Source organism: Pseudonaja textilis, chromosome 1 (genome assembly GCF_049901715.1).
Source record: "Pseudonaja textilis isolate UNSWEBS1 chromosome 1, rPseTex1.2, whole genome shotgun sequence".
Classification (NCBI taxonomy): Eukaryota; Metazoa; Chordata; class Lepidosauria; order Squamata; family Elapidae; genus Pseudonaja; species Pseudonaja textilis.
This window is the reverse complement of record NC_141990.1, coordinates 68,503,180-68,520,135: the sequence shown is the minus strand read 5'-3', so window position 1 is coordinate 68,520,135 and position 16,956 is coordinate 68,503,180. Positions and strand designations below refer to the sequence as shown.

The 16,956-nt window shown below is 33.1% G+C and overlaps 1 protein-coding gene across 1 annotated transcript in view; it reads left to right on the top strand.

The window, feature by feature from the left end:
* Positions 1-16,956, top strand: part of RYR2 (ryanodine receptor 2) — a 288,713-nt gene that overhangs the window by 162,715 nt on the left and 109,042 nt on the right. The window contains exons 39-51 of the mRNA XM_087937122.1: positions 848-953; positions 1,627-1,770; positions 2,706-2,979; positions 4,287-4,401; positions 7,828-7,960; positions 8,449-8,552; positions 9,489-9,624; positions 10,482-10,668; positions 12,032-12,134; positions 13,183-13,303; positions 13,426-13,595; positions 14,527-14,747; positions 16,604-16,694. Coding sequence (XP_087793248.1) covers positions 848-953; positions 1,627-1,770; positions 2,706-2,979; positions 4,287-4,401; positions 7,828-7,960; positions 8,449-8,552; positions 9,489-9,624; positions 10,482-10,668; positions 12,032-12,134; positions 13,183-13,303; positions 13,426-13,595; positions 14,527-14,747; positions 16,604-16,694 — 1,905 coding nt within the window. The remainder of the gene's footprint in view (positions 1-847; positions 954-1,626; positions 1,771-2,705; positions 2,980-4,286; positions 4,402-7,827; positions 7,961-8,448; positions 8,553-9,488; positions 9,625-10,481; positions 10,669-12,031; positions 12,135-13,182; positions 13,304-13,425; positions 13,596-14,526; positions 14,748-16,603; positions 16,695-16,956) is intronic.

Here is a 16,956-nt window from a genome sequence, read left to right as displayed (position 1 = left end):
CTGTATTCTCTTCTATCCTTGAAGTATGTATCTTCAGGCAATCTGAAGGTGCCTTGGATATTCATTACTAACAAGCTATTGGAATTCTGATTCTAAAGAGTGAGACAAACACTGTTGACATCTTCCCTCCAGTCCTACCCCCAAGCATGCTGTCCCCTATTACTAAGTAAAGAAGGATAGTTGCTCTTTTAGTTCCTTATCTTGCTCTCTTTTAAACTTTTGATGCACAGAAGTAAAACTCAGCATTGGTAAAATGCCGCTTTATGTATGTAACAAGAGATTTTATTTGTGAGCCTTGCTGTTGGTGAAAGGATAAATTAAAATTATTAAATAATTGCACAGGATAAATTAGGGTGCCCATTTTTAATTTAAGTTTTAAAATCCTGAACACCATTTAAACCAGGGGTGTCCGACCTTGACAACTTTAAGACTTGTGGACTTCAACTCCCAGAATTCCTCAGCCGCTGAGGAATTCTGGGAGTTGAAGTCCACAAGTCTTAAAGTTGTCAAGGTCGGACACCCCTGATTTAAACCATCTCTAACAAGTACTGAAAGGAATCCTAGATGACATTGATAATGTCGTAATACAAGTCAAGAGACAAAGATGTGGCTGCATCATTTCTTTCAATATATCTTATGGGAACTGAATTACTGAGCTGTTCTAAATATAATGTGACTATAATGATAATTCATTAGAATGAATAAAATACATGTATTTCTTTCCACCCTTTCCTTCCATGGGAAGTTTCAAAACATGACTTCAGTCTAATAATATTGTAGTAAATGTTTCATTCTACCTACATATCACCTGTTACATATTACTTCAAATATATATTCACTTTTAAAGATCAACATGCTGCTGAATTTTAAGGATGATAAAAATGATTGTCCTTGTCCTGAAGAAATCAGGGATCATCTCCTGGATTTTCATGAAGATCTGATGGCACATTGCGGTAAAGCTGAACTTTGAATATTCTTTCCCTGCTCCAAATATTAAAGAAAATAAAATACTGATAGTTTTATTGAACAAAATATGGTAGATTGAAATATTATTCTAATACAAAGACTTAAAATTATATTGAATACAGTGTTAAAACTGCAGTATCCATATTGTCTTCAAGAACCTGCTGTCTCATGTAAAAACAGATGCCTTGATCTAGCTTTAGGGAAATCATGTTGAGCCTCTAAGATAAAATTGGCAGGACTTGGCCAATTTTTTTTTTCCAGAACTAGGTTTGGAATTTGAAATGTAGTCTCCGTAATATTGGCAGAGTATAGCACACGCCTTCTGCCCCTGGTTTACCATTAGGATGCTCTTTTGCAATGCCGAAAAGGACACGTTATGTGAAGTTATACGTCAATAAATGATGTTCTTGAAAATATTAATCAAATTATGGTAGCTATATTGAAAACTCTTAATGATTTTTTGGAATCAACATTCACTTCATTTCTCTAATTAAAAGATTGATTTATGGAATAGTCAAAAATTATAGCCAGGCATGATTTCAAATAATGAAGCACTGTATTAACTTCTCTCAAAGTTCTGAAGATAGTCTTGGAAATGAATACAGATAATATTGTTTAGTTGTTTTAATGCTGTCATAAATATTTGATATTTATGTCTAGGTATTCAGCTTGACGAAGATGGAATTCTAGATGGAAACAGTGATTTAACTATTAAAGGTCGCCTGCTATATCTTGTAGAAAGAGTCACACACTTGAAAAAGAAACAAGCAGAGAAGCTAGTTGATGATAATAACAAGAAACCATGTAAGTAAAGTAAAATAAGGTTTAGTTGTTACCTGAATCTAAAGTAAGCATAGTTTAATAATTCTCTCATTCTGATACTATAATCTCTTTCAGAATTAAATGTCTATAAATTCAGTATTTTAATTTTTTATATTCTGAAATTATTGCATGTTCTGGAACATAATACTACGTTCAAAAGTGCTGACTAAGAAGCTGTAGCTTCTGGCAAATCCTTATTGAACAGATGGGATGCAAAACAAGTGGAATTCAGATAGGCTAACGAAATACTGAGCAAATGAGTAATTTTCCACTAGTAAGGATGCATTAATGTGTGTTTCTGGGTGGGGGAATAGGTGTATGGTCTTCGGGAGGGAATGAAAATGATGCGTGCAAGGATTTACTTACACTAAATTCTTTACTTCTTTCTTTCTGGAAGTTTCATAGTTAGGGCAACTCTCTTCTGCAATGTGACCCATCAGATTTTATATACATTTATATATTTTAATTTTTATTCTGGAACACATATGCATAGGAATGATGGTCATTGCATGACAGCAGTTTATCATATTTTCAGTTTCCTTTTCTCATCATTATTTGATAGGTGATTATTATATTGACATTCATCCATTTGCTTTATAAATTCAATTGGTTAAATGATTATTTTCAGTTTGTAATTTTGTTTTAAAGATTTTTTTTTTTATTATGATCCTTTAAAAAATAATTTGGATTTTTCTAGCCCAAAATCTAGTGAAGCAACTCTTTCTTCATCTCCAATTGACTCTGTACTTTTTACACATATAATTTCTAATTTGATTATGTATTATTTGATAATTTGCTTTTTTCAGAAATTAATCGTTCTGAATTTCTAGTCCAAATTGGCATAGCATGTGATGATTATTGTTAAAAGTGAAAAAAAGGTCTTGTTGTATGTTTGTCTTAATGCTTTCTACATCTAGCAACTCTCCAACAGCTGATATCAGAAACTATGGTACGTTGGGCTCAAGAATCTGTAATAGAAGACCCAGAGTTGGTGAGAGCCATGTTTGTTTTGCTACACCGCCAATATGATGGGGTTGGTGGCCTAGTTCGAGCCATGCCCAAGACATATACTATAAATGGTGTATCAGTGGAAGATACCATCAACTTGCTTGCATCTCTTGGCCAGATCCGTTCTCTCCTCAGTGTTAGAATGGGCAAAGAAGAAGAGAAACTTATGATTCGTGGATTAGGGTAAAACCTTCCTTTCTACTGATAATCTAAAAGTTGTATAATTGCCTTTGGTTGATTACTAGCAGAGAAGACAGTGATAGAAGTTTATTCTCATAGGCTTCAAAGAATTCACATTGTAGATAAGTAGGCTAATATATGAAACAAAAAACTAGAATACTGCTTATTTATAATTAATTTTTATGGCTTCTGACTCAAATTGAAATAATCCAAACAATGATCGGGTTCCTTGAGAACACATGATAATATTTGGAAATTTCTTTCTTTTTTTTAAAGAACGAAAAACCAAAATATTGGTGTTTTGTATTTTAACTTTTCTTGAATGAATTAAATATTATTCTAAAAATATATATACTATTTGATAATTTCATGGGGGAAATATAGATAAGATATAGGAAATGTGGTTTTTTTAATATATTAACCTTCTTTTTAAGGTTTCTGAGATCAAAGTAATATGTTTTCTAGACAACTTAAACCATAATGCTTTCTTCCTATAAATCAAGCATATCAGTATCACATTTTTCATCTCTTTATATATTGATTTTTAAAAGTCTGGCTTATACAACAATATATGATTTTTTTAAAGATCTCCTAGAAATAATTCTACATCATCCATATTCAATAGACAACAGCCCTGATTTAATTTAACTGATGAGCCATTAGAAAATAGCAATCTTTTTTTCCCTTGAAGAGAATAAACCAGTGGAATTCAGATTAACAATCAAAGAGACGTAAAACCTGCTTTTTGCAACTGAATGTGTTGTTTTCATTTCTCATATTGTTATTTTATTTTTGAATTGTTATATGAAAATATTTCGTTTTCAACTAAAATTAACTAAAAGAATCCTTGCCCATACTTTAGCGGTTCTCAAATATTTTGATCTTAGGACCCCATTTTATTTGAAAAGTAGTAATGATAACTCCTTTTTTTTAAAAAAAAAACTTTCTTTATGCTGTCACTTGAATTCACAGAGTTTCAAAATTCAATCTAATTCACCAGTTTATGTAAATGTGTTCATTTACATCATTATTTTGAGGAAGAGAGAAGGATGGTGTTCAGAAAGCCTTCCTAGGAGCTTTGAGATATGTTCAGGCAGAGTGGGAGTGATGTGTGAAACCCCAGTGATTTGCTTGTGACCCTTCAGTTTTAGAATATCTACTCTAGGATACTTTGAATAAATTTCAGTTTTTTATTTTTAAAAACCACATTAAATGGTATGGATTGGACAGTAACATTTTATAACTAGATATAAAAGGATTGAGATTTCAATTTACTTTTTCTTTTTTTACTATTTTTCTATTTCTAATAGGGACATTATGAACAATAAAGTTTTTTATCAGCATCCTAATCTTATGAGGGCATTGGGGATGCATGAGACGGTCATGGAAGTAATGGTGAATGTACTTGGAGGAGGAGAATCAAAGGTAATGTATAAGCATGATATACATCTTAATTTTGGCTCTAATGCCAGACAAAGTTGCTTAACTCTTGTTGAAGACAATATCATATTTGGTTTAATTTGGGAAATTTGCAAATTTGCATATTTAATAATGGTTATCTACGTCTAAGAATGATAAATAAGTTTAAATAATTCTGTTGTAGCTGCAAACAGAGCAATCACTATTAAGTAAAGGTTTATATATGGATTTCAGTTCATTATGAAAGTTCTGAACATTACCCGGTTTCACTAAGAGCTTTCCATTGCAAATTTTCAAATTAATATTGTCCTCGCCAATAGTCAGAAAGAATCTGGTAGCATCTTTTAAGAGTAACAAAGTTGTTAATAGCCTTTTCTGACCTGTGGCTTATTTCATCAGAGATATGAAGTGGCTTAAAGGAGGTATGATTTAAATTTATTGGAATGAGCAAGGTTGGATTTATTGGTTGTCTGTATTCAAGTAAGAATCTATCACCAAATGCCTCAGAAAGTAGAATGCTTGCATCTATTGTAGTATACTTATTAAAAATGCATCGAGTGGCTTCAGTTATGAGCTGCAGGTCAGCAGAAATCTGTTTTTGTGGTTTCTCCCTGGGAATAAATCTAGCTCTATTGATTTGTGTATTGATCTTGTTGAATGTTTTGTTTAATTCCATCAGTTAGCTATCTTTGCCTCATGAGTCAGAACAAATGTGATTGTAATGTAGATACTGGCTACAGAGAGCAGTTTGGATGATATATTCTAAATGGAATCTGGAACGTGAAAGTATGCATGTCAGTCTATACGTTCCTGTTTAACATGATGTTTTTGAATCAGGTAATTGTAGTATGACATAAATGTAGTGGTTTTATTCTGTAGAGTGGAACAGGCTTAGGCTGATGGTGTCATGGTCTTAATGGAACAATGAGAACATTAACTTAACATAAGTTCCATTAAGGTTTGATGATTCAGAACTGAAGAAACATTTTTCTAGGTCAATCATTAATATGTTGGCATATTGTGGGGCTATGGGTGCACATCCAGTACCTCAGCTGAATTTTTTTGCTTACCAAATGATTCCCAGTTAAGTTTTTCTCAGACAGTGGGAGCAATAGATAGTCTGAGCTATTTAATGATAACCTGGAAGTGACCACTTTATCCATGTTGATGCTAATTGTCGTGTATTTCAGTTCATGAAATTAGATGCCCAAATTTTATTAAAATAAAATTTTACAGACTTTACAGGGACAGTTTATTTTGTAGAACTATAGTTAGCTCTAAACTGGCCCTTTATCCAAATGCTAATATACTGTCTGAACTCTATGATTTTGATGGGAAGTGGAATTGGTCTCTCTCTGTGTGTGCATTTATCAACTATTGAGGTCACCACTGTATATAAACTAGTTAGCAAACATCTGTACTTAGATGCATAATTACATTTCTGTGTGGGTTATTTTTCCATTTCTTTCTCCATCCTCCATCAAATGATAAGTACAATATACAATTTGGCTGTGATCAAATGAAGAAATATGTGCAAGTGAAAAATGAAACTACAATAGCATATTTCTGAACCTTCTGTTTCCAGCTGGTCATTAAAATTAAGTCTACACAGGATATATTTTTAGGAATGTGTACATTAATTGGCATACATTTCAATGTGTTAATATTGTCTAGTGTGCATTTATTTGAAAGGATATTGAAATACATCACTTTAGTTATTTGTTACCTTTTTGATTTCTGCAGGTAAGCTTCTATATAGATAAATGTAGAGATACTTAATGTTGAATTCTGTCTACTTACTAAGGAAAAGTCTAGTGAACAATGACTACTGAAACCAATTGTGAAGAGAACTTGTGGCATGGGCTGGCCAAACATTTATGCAAGGAAATAGTGAGAGAAAGGGGGAAAAGGTTGAGGCAATACTTTAATTTCATGTCACAGTTGTGTCCTGTCATATAATAACAGGCATATGATGATGGAGAAGGTCAGCAAGCTTAATCGGCTGACTTTATCTTAATTGGCTGACATTAAAACATTTCAGAAAAATTCAGCAATAATTCTAAAGTGTGAAAATGGGGTTGGTAGTAGAAGCAGTTAAGACTGTATTATCTAAGAGATAGAGCTATCATGGTCATTTTCAAAGAAGGGATTACTTGAATCACTGAGATGGGTGGCTTTCAAGACTTTCATTATTGACCTCTGAGGTGTTGTTCATAGATTACATACTCTTATACAGAATAATCCTGTTGCAGTGTGATCTTAAAAATCATTTTGGTAATACCTTGCCTAGTTGCAGATTATTAATGAATAGATGGGATCTAGGTGGAAGTTACTCCAACAGACCATACATTTGGTCTAACATACGCTTTGATCCTAGGAAATTGTTCTACCTTTCATTCTGCCAATAACAAAATTTAGAATTAAATTTATGTTGGGCAGTAAATTTGATGGAAAAGTCTTTCTTTGAGCAGAGGGAAAGTTTTGAAGGTAGAGGGATTGAAACTATAGAATCTGCATAAAAAATGAGAACATGGAGGGGGATTTTTCAAAGCAAAATTCCTTGATTTGTGAGGTGAAAGGGAAAAACATTCTGGAAATGTCAGAGAGCAGATCAACAATAGAGATCTGATGGGATACTTGATGGGATACTTGATGGAATAGTTTTTTTTTTTTTTTTATCAGAGTCATCTTTTCCCAAAACAGCACTTTTTGTCTATTAGGAAATTCTTAGGATGCTGGGATTTTCTTGGTTATACACTTAGAATTTTCCTTTGTTTAAAAATTTGCCAGAGTGCATTGGAATCTTGAGTTAGCCACGATGACACTCTGTGGTATCATAGCACAAGTTCTGTTCTTGCATTAATCTATTACTTGCATTCAAATGTCAGAGGCACACATGCAGACATTTGGATCACAATACATATTTCATGCCGCCCACCCTACTTCTGCCAGAGAATTTTTACAGTGGAGCCAGCACTGATTTGCTTTACAATAAAGGTCACATCCTATGTGTTTTTTTTAAACTAATGAACCATCTTTCTTGGATGGAGATTATTTGGTTTACAATTTTTAATCTCATGAATAATGGAACTGAGCTGAACTCTCCATTTATCTATTATGACCAAAGCTCAATGTGTCAATTTTAGGTTTTTCTCCCTGTGATGGCATCATTTTATAATGCACAGAACCAACTTTAATGGAGCCCAAATTTAAGTAATCAAGATTTTTACTATTCTCAAATATGTATCTAGATATAGTATTTGAGTAGTTTTGCAGAAAATTACATGAAAAAGGAAATAACTTTATCCTGAGGGGTGTGTGTGTGTGTGTATGTATGTATGTGTCTATACTCACACACACACACACACACACACACACACATACACATACATACACTATTCTTGCTTTTCTAACGTAGTACTCTTTGTCTAGGAAATCACCTTTCCTAAGATGGTGGCAAACTGCTGTCGTTTTCTATGTTATTTTTGCCGCATCAGCAGACAGAATCAGAAAGCTATGTTCGACCATCTAAGCTATCTTTTGGAAAACAGCAGTGTTGGCCTTGGTAAATATGTATTATATTTTCCCTCCATTGCACTACCCGTTTTGTATTTATTGCTGTTAAATCTTTTTGGAATTCACAAATTAATGGTTGCTTTGTATATCCATTCTAAGATGTTTCAAGGCTTCCAACACCTCTTAATAATGAATTATTCTTACTAAATAGTATTACCTGTCAGGCATTGAATTCCCTGGCTGACCATTTATGTAATTTAGCCTGCTTAGAAAGGATGTATTTTTACTGCATCCTCACATCTCCTAAATACTGAAAATGTATGCTTAGTTGGTTTATGGAGTAAAACTTCAATGTACAATAAATACAGGTGTTGTATTATTTGGATGATATTGACTCAACAAAAGCATGGCTGTATATTATAAACTGTAGTTTTCTAATTTGAATCAATTTCATTTAGTTCATTTACTTGCTATATTTTGCTAATAGGATTTTGTGCTGTTTTAACATGATGCCAATTTCTGAAATTTATTTGATAGCTTCTCCTTCCATGCGTGGATCAACACCTTTAGATGTTGCAGCAGCATCGGTAATGGATAATAATGAGCTTGCACTGGCTTTAAGAGAACCTGACTTAGAGAAGGTAAATCATAAATATTATTATAGAATCTATATTTTCTAAGTACGCGTATATTTCTTATCATATAGTAACAACAGTCTACATCCTATTAGCAATGTAATTTTCATATACAAAAACCCCATATATGACAGGACTTACAATTCATACTGTCACCTAGAAGTTTAATAGCTGATTGGTTATGCCAGCAACTCCAGTCAAAAACATTTTGAGGTAGGGATCTTATTTTGATATTATGGTGCAATATACAGTAGATTCCCACAGAATCTATGAGTGAAAATGCCAGTGATGGACCACGATTTTGGATACAGCAGTTAACTTATATGAAACTCCCACCCACCCCCACACACAGGGAGGGAGGGTGGGAGAGAGAGAGAGAGAAGGAAGCTTGGTTTTAGTTTCATCTTAAAAGCACAAAACTCTCTTGGAAGGTAGATCTGTGGACAGAAAATGCTACGAGCCTCTGGGAGCAACACAAAAAACAATAGGAGACAGAAGCACCCATTGTACAATTCATTAAAAAGTGATCACTAGCATAAGATCAATATCGGAACTGTATACAATTTCCAGAATAAAAATAAATTTAGAAATTTTAGTACATTCATTTTTTCTGTAGATGTATTGAGATTGTTAATAAAGGTAAATACAATGAACTATGCTTAAACCAAAGGTTTTTCATAGTGTTGAGGGTAAAGGAGCTAAGCCTATGATGGTACTGTGGACAAAAGGACAGTCTGAGAATTGTAGATGAAGATTTAAAGAACCATGATGGAGAAGAGAGGAAGATTCTAGGAGTATGAAATGTATAATGGGCACACTTCAAATTGGGTAATAAGTTATAAGATGACTATGGAATTTAGTCCTTGGTAAAATATAGATGCATAGAGGGGGAGGGACAAGGGCAGTAAATGCTTCTATTGTTTAATTTTGTCTTGTTCTTAGGTAGTCCGCTACTTGGCTGGCTGTGGTTTGCAGAACTGTCCTTTACTAATTTCTAAAGGCTATCCAGATATTGGATGGAACCCAGTTGAAGGAGAACGATACCTGGATTTCCTTCGTTTTGCTGTTTTTTGCAATGGTAGTGTTAAGATATTACAGTTTTTGAATAACCTTGCTATTCCTAATCAATTATATTTTAACTACATTTATTAATGTACCCAATGAAGTGCTGCTTCTCAGTGTGTTTATGACATCATAGTTTGATAAATGTTTCCTTTTTAACAATCTTCTTAAGTCACTATGCAGCACTAAGAAAAAGCTTGAGAGAAAACTGGAATCATTCATTGAATCTTCCCTACCCAACACCATTGGCATCTCCTTTCCCAACTTCATCCTTCTGTGTTGAAAATCTGTATGAAGCTCAGTTTATCCATTTTGTTTCTCCTCTCATATTCCAGTACATGCCTCATAACTTTGCTAACTTCAAATATTCTGACATCCATCTCTGATTTGTCTGTTGTGTACTGTCGTTTCTGGGTGCTGACTTCAAGTCAGATATAAAACGTGCTGAAATACAATTATTAGGAAGTAAGAGAGAAGAGGCAGAAGGCTCTTCTAATGTGGTGGCTGGAATAACTTGTAGTTTTGTTATCTGAGACTGTTTTGGATACTGATAAAGTGGATGGAGTTTCTCATAGTTTAACTGTTTAATTCAGTCCTTAAAGTTTGCTTTTGGGTTAGAGATAGTGGAGCTTCCAACACAATGTAGGTTCTCTCTCCTTGCTAATATAGTTGTCAAATTTCAAAATGAATAAATCTATCTATATCTATAACTATCTATCTATCTATCTATCTATCTATCTATCTATCTATCTATCTATCTATCTATCTATCTATCTGTTTGGGGAGAAATATTGGGCTTCTTTGTCATATGTTATAGAAACTAATTCCAGATTTATGGCTTCATCAAGTACTTAAGTTTCTATATGATTGTAGGTGAGAGTGTTGAAGAAAATGCTAATGTGGTGGTCAGACTACTCATTCGACGGCCTGAATGTTTTGGACCAGCACTGAGAGGTGAAGGTGGAAATGGCTTGCTTGCTGCAATGGAAGAAGCCATAAACATATCAGAAGATCCTACAAGAGATGGCCCTTCATCAGCTAATGGATCCACTAAAACATCGTAGGTAGAATAGAAATGTTTATTCCTTGAATAAAATGCCTTTTAGGAACCATTGTTTCTAAAATGAAGTGCATGGTGCTGGTCTATGACATTAATAACATTTATTGATTTGAAATTCTATTAGGCCTATCACTAAGCCTAGTACATTTCTTAAATATAATATCTAATGCTAATTTGTGTTGAGAATTTTAATGACAATATGTTATTTATGATAAAAATGACAAGAATCTTCTGTTACTATAAATATAAACCCTCAAAATTGGAAGAATATCAGTATATGGACTTAAAAGCATTTTATTAGACATATATCCTGTTTATATCCTATCTGTCTATCCATAAGTAGATAACAGATAGGCAGCTAGTGTTTAATCACTACCCTGCGTAATTTAACTTATATGTTATAATTTCCATGTGTTCTAAACTTCTTATGGCATAGATCCTTTTACTGACATGGATTTTTCTGTTTACTAGCTATTATAATTGTTGAGCAAATAGTCTTCCCGCTGTTTTCAGATAACATTTTTTGTCCAGGTTGAATCTGCACTCTGATTGCCAACAACATCCCAGCATCATTCCCTTTGTAATTTAAACTATAGAGATTTGATATGGGTAATTATTGCCAAAAAGCTCCTTAAACATTTATATTTATGTGGAGTGGCAGTTAGAAGTTAATATGGTTTCATATCTTAGAGATGAACTTTCTTTAAATGAGTGGAGGTGAATTTATCTTTAAAATGAAGCGGCTTAGAAGAAACAGAAAAGGAAAGTTTTACTTTTTTCCGGCAAGACATATCTGAGCTAAATCTTTTCTAAATGGGGGAGATTAAATGCGTGCTCAAAAGTTAATCATATCTTCACTTCGTAGATTATTCCCCAAATATTCAGAGGATATTTCTATTCCATTCCCAACTCTTCCCTCCCTCCCTCTCTCACATCCACGCACACATTTATATTTATAGTCTGGCATAAATTTTTATCATTTGTATACCATATTTGAAAAATAGAAAATATAATATTCTATTATATAAAATATTAAATGCCTATAAGGAATAAATAAGATTCATTGTGACTGTGGGCAGGTGGTTTATGATATAAAATATATATTAGAGACCTTATATATCTCCCCCCTCCCCAAATCCCACCAAACAAAAAGCCCTCTATTTTGTACTATTTTAGAACAAGGACTTAAAATTAGTGTAAAACTTTCGCTATAATTCTGCTTGTCTGAGCACTAAAATCTGAGCTTTAACTGGTTATGCCAAGGCTTGAACATAGGTATGACTAAAGATATACTATATAACAGATTTAATACAGACGTTGTTATTCCTTCACTATTTTTTAATTTCTTTGAAAAACTGAACAGAAGTGAAGTAGAAGAGGATGATACAGTTCACATGGGAAATGCCATCATGACTTTTTATGCTGCTCTGATTGATCTCTTGGGACGCTGTGCTCCAGAAATGCATGTAAGTATTCATGTACTTATTATTTTTGTTGAATTTATAACATATCTCTGTTAATGAATAATGTGAAACAGAATGTGTGATTCTTCATCCTTTTCCCAATTCCTGAATTCATGGACTTTTGTATATGAGATACTGGTACCCATGAACAAAAAGATATACCAATAAATTCTGGGTAGTGACATGGTTTGCAGAAGTATGAAATCTTCAGTAGTATCAATGTTATCTCTGTGAAGCCTAGTAAAGATTTAATGTTGTAGATTATTAAGTACTGAGAGGAAAGTTATAATAATAAAGTAGGAGATACAATTGAATACATGGAAAAATAAGTATTCTATGAACCTCATGTTATATTTGTGTTGATATAGATAACTTCAAATTTCATATAGACATGCTAAAATTCAAAATGTTATTGTAGATGGAATTTAGGAATCAACATACCTACTTATTGCCTGACAGTAAGATAGGTGGCATATAAATGTAATAAATGAAAAGACTCTACTTCACTTGGACCACCAGATTTCTTGATTGGATGTTGTATGGGGAAAAGAAAAAAAAGAACATGAGTATAAATAGATATTTGTGTGGTAGTGGTAGTTGAATGGAATAAAGTAACTTAAGCTAGAATAGAATCACTTCATATTCTAGCCATAGGGAAATTAAATATGTAATTTGACTTTTTATAAATGTGAATTTCTCATTTCTGTCTTTTTTGATATAGAAATGATAAAAATGACTGTTAATATTATTGCCTCTTCAGATCCTTCAGGGGAAAATTTACCATGAGAATGGCACCTCCTTTTAATAGTGCATCATTGGAATATGATATCAGGGCCATCTTTAAACAAATGTTCAGCTCTATGACATTTCAAGTTATATTGTATATTATATTAATTCAAAGAATTATTATCTGGAGCACATGCATTTATAGTTAGCTTATTCATAGAATTCTTATGTGTAAGACTATATCTGCATTCTTTGATTGCTGCATTCTTTGATTGCTGCATTCTCATACAAGCCATCTAAATACTTAATTGCCTTATTCTGTTAGCTCATCCATGCTGGCAAAGGGGAAGCCATTAGAATCAGATCTATTCTGAGGTCCTTGATTCCTTTGGAGGACTTGGTGGGTGTAATTAGCATTCCTTTTCACATGCCAACAATAGCAAAAGGTAAGAAAGTTTTTCTTCCTATTATTTATTATGAGTGACTTGATTATTTCTTCTTCATCATGTGTGTAGAAATAATTCTCTCTCTCTACTTCCTGCTTCTTCCCCCCCCCTTTTTTTTTCAGATGGCAATGTTGTAGAACCTGATATGTCAGGCGGATTTTGCCCTGATCACAAGGCAGCGATGGTATTGTTTCTTGACAGGGTCTATGGAATTGAAGACCAAGATTTTCTTCTACATCTATTAGAAGTTGGCTTTCTACCAGATCTTCGTGCAGCTGCTTCTTTAGATACGGTAACAAGTAACTTTTAACTTTACTTAATTAGTGTTTTCTGTTTTATTCGGATTTATCCTGTGCATAAGTTTTGATAATTTTAAATACTTTTAAAATGATGGGTTAGTGTTTTCAGTTAAGGCTGAGCAACACTTTGGATTCAAAGGGAACAAGGTGTGGGAGCCTTCATGTACCCCAATCTTCAGTTCCTCAAGGCAACGGTGATTTATCTTGGAGTTCCATGGCTGTCTTTTGTATTTGCTGAATTATTCTTGGAAAAGAAACATTCTGTTTACAGCTTTTTAGACCTGGGAGCTCAGGTTTCAAGTTTAGTAGATAGTTTAAAGTGAACACAGTTTCTCAGTGTTAATTTACCTTAAAAATGACATTTAGGTTAGTAGAGAGAATGAATGAGGACTCCTTGCATTTTGTATTATATAATATTCCTCTTATACAAGTGGGTTTTGAAGTTGAAACCTTGACATAGCAACATGGACATCCAGTTTTAAACTATAATTAAAGCACAAATGAAATATTCAAATGAAGTTACCTCTGTCTGATTAAATATCTGATTGTTATTGCATAAGATCATGCGCAAATAACTCTAATAATAGGCTAAATCCAGTGCTGTGCCATCACTGCTACTTCAAAATGAATGCAATTTTAATATGGGAATAATAAAACAAATGATACGTTTTAATTATTTCTACTGCAGAAATTGGGGCAACCATGAGATAGCCAAACGATGCAGAAAACCTTATCGCCATCTAGTGGTCCTTCAGTGTTTGCATTCTTAATTTTAATGAAGACTGGAATAAAGAAAAAAAAATATATAAAATTTTATATATTTCACATTCTTAGCAGCTCTGAAAAGGCTTAGCTCAAACATACTGCAACTGTATCATTTTTGTGCAGCAAAATATCTGAACTGCTTTATAATTTGTTTTATAGGTTGCCCTGAGTGCCACAGATATGGCCCTGGCTCTCAATCGGTATCTTTGCACTGCAGTTTTGCCTTTATTAACAAGATGTGCTCCTCTTTTTGCTGGAACAGAACATCATGCTTCCCTTATAGATTCCTTGCTACATACTGTATATCGGCTTTCCAAAGGCTGTTCTCTTACCAAAGCTCAGCGGGATTCTATTGAAGAGTGCCTACTCTCCATTTGTGGGTAAGGATGGGTTAGACAGCATGGGTGGAGAGAGAAACACTAAAATTAATGTCTGCAAGATATTATTCTTTTTTAAAATATATTTTTATTAAGAATTTTGATTACAATAGCCTAACCTATTACAAAACTACACTAAGAGAAAGAAAACAGAAAAAGTATAAGGACAAGGAAAACAATATACTAAAGCAGAAGAAAAGAAATATGTAAAGAAGAGATTTTCAAGCTTCATCACATCAAGTGTAAACAAATTTAATAACTTTTCACCTCCTATAAGGTTAAACAGATATCTCTTCATTCATACCCTATTCCTTATCTATAAGCAAGTCAATAAAACATTAATCCTGGTGTCAGCAAAAATTCCATAAAGGGCTGCCAAAACTTTGCAAAAATGTCTTATTTTACCCCTGATCAAATAAACCAGCTTTATATTTCTTCTTTTTACTTCTACAGTCTTTATCTTTAATTCAATCAAATAATGTAGAATTTTCAGTTCTTCTAATTTCTTTAAGGCTTTAACAAGCGGTCAGCTTGGAACTTTGAAAAAATGCCTTTCTCGGAGTTGTGTTATTGGAGTTTGTTTTTCTGGAACACTGACGCAAGCTTCTTTTGTAAATCCACTGGATTTTGCTAATCCAGTAAGAAAATATTTTAATAGCTAATAGCTTTAAACTGTACAGTAAGCCATTTCAAAGAAATCATTACAAAGTAAGGCTTGCAAACTTCGTGTCCTTTAAAAGGATTGCAAGCATGGTGGCTGATCCCTTCATTGTCCAGTACTCAAACCTGTAGAAAATTGCTATCCTGCAGTCTCCTCACAAGAAGCAATTGTCCATAGCACATGTGGTTAATCTCCTGTTTTTCTTATCCAAAAAGTTTCCAAGGAACTGGTCTACTGCCCGGTTTCTTCATTTTGCAATGGTCATTAGTTCCAGAGACATTATTCAGCCTACTATAACCTCCCCTAGAAGTCCTGTAATTCTTGAGGCTGTTGCTTGCTTGAAAGAAAAACAAATTAGCTTCTTTTAGGAAACATGTAGAGAGCATGTTTTTACAATAGTAGATAAAAAGATACTCTGCTAACTGTATTGTATCTGTTAAGCCAAGAAGTCAATAATTTCATGTATGCAGAAAGCTTGTGCAGCAGGAATTGAATTCCATAGGATGTAGGATTGATAGTAAAATGAATCAACAGATCAAAAGTATCTGCAATTACTTCAACTACTACCCTGAAATAAATACCAGGTATTACTAATATATAATGATTACAGTAATAATAAAACAGATTCCAGGACTGATATTGTAAAAATACTGTAACATCTAATTAAAAAATAATTTCTGAGGTATCCTCAAATGAATGAGCATTTGCTAAGACAGAATATATAGTTAGTTGATTAATAAATTATCCACAAGGTCAGCAGTGAAAAACAAGAGTTAGTTAAAATCTAAAATAAATTGTTAGACACTGCTGGGAGGAAGGGATATATTTATCTCAGTATGCCTGCTTAATAAACTCCAAATATGAAATACAGGATTTATAGTTTTTTACTGCATTACCAAAGACAACATAACTTTTGTTGAAAGAAAATAACTTCATACAAAAGGATAAAGGTGAATAATGTTAAAAGAAAACAACTGAATATGAATTCGGCATTTTTATTACCTCCCTCATTGTTTTATCCCACACTGACTTTTTTTCAAGCATGAGTCTGAACATATTTTATATCCATATTTCATGTACTGTTATCTTTTAATCAGAAATACTGATTAAACTGTAGTGATTACAGATTACTCACTTACATAATCACAATAATGGTTACAAATCTATGTTGTACTGAAGCTTTTTTTCTACTTGATAGTCAGCTAAGACCTTCAATGATGCAACATTTGTTGAGAAGATTAGTATTTGATATCCCTCTTCTAAATGAACATGCCAAAATGCCTCTTAAGGTAAGTTTGCTTTTTATAAAATATACAATTAATGCCATTAGGCATCACCTATCAGAAGAAACTGCTGATATGATGATTTACCTATAAAGTAACAATATTGGCCAATCATGGTCAATATTACAGCCAGTGTAATATTCAAACCCTAAATATAGGATGATCACAAAAATAATGTCATGGTTATTCTTTTTTAAAAAATTTTTGATTGGTTTTTAAAATGAACATAAACAAACAAAACATAAAAACATCAAGCCATCTTCCATAT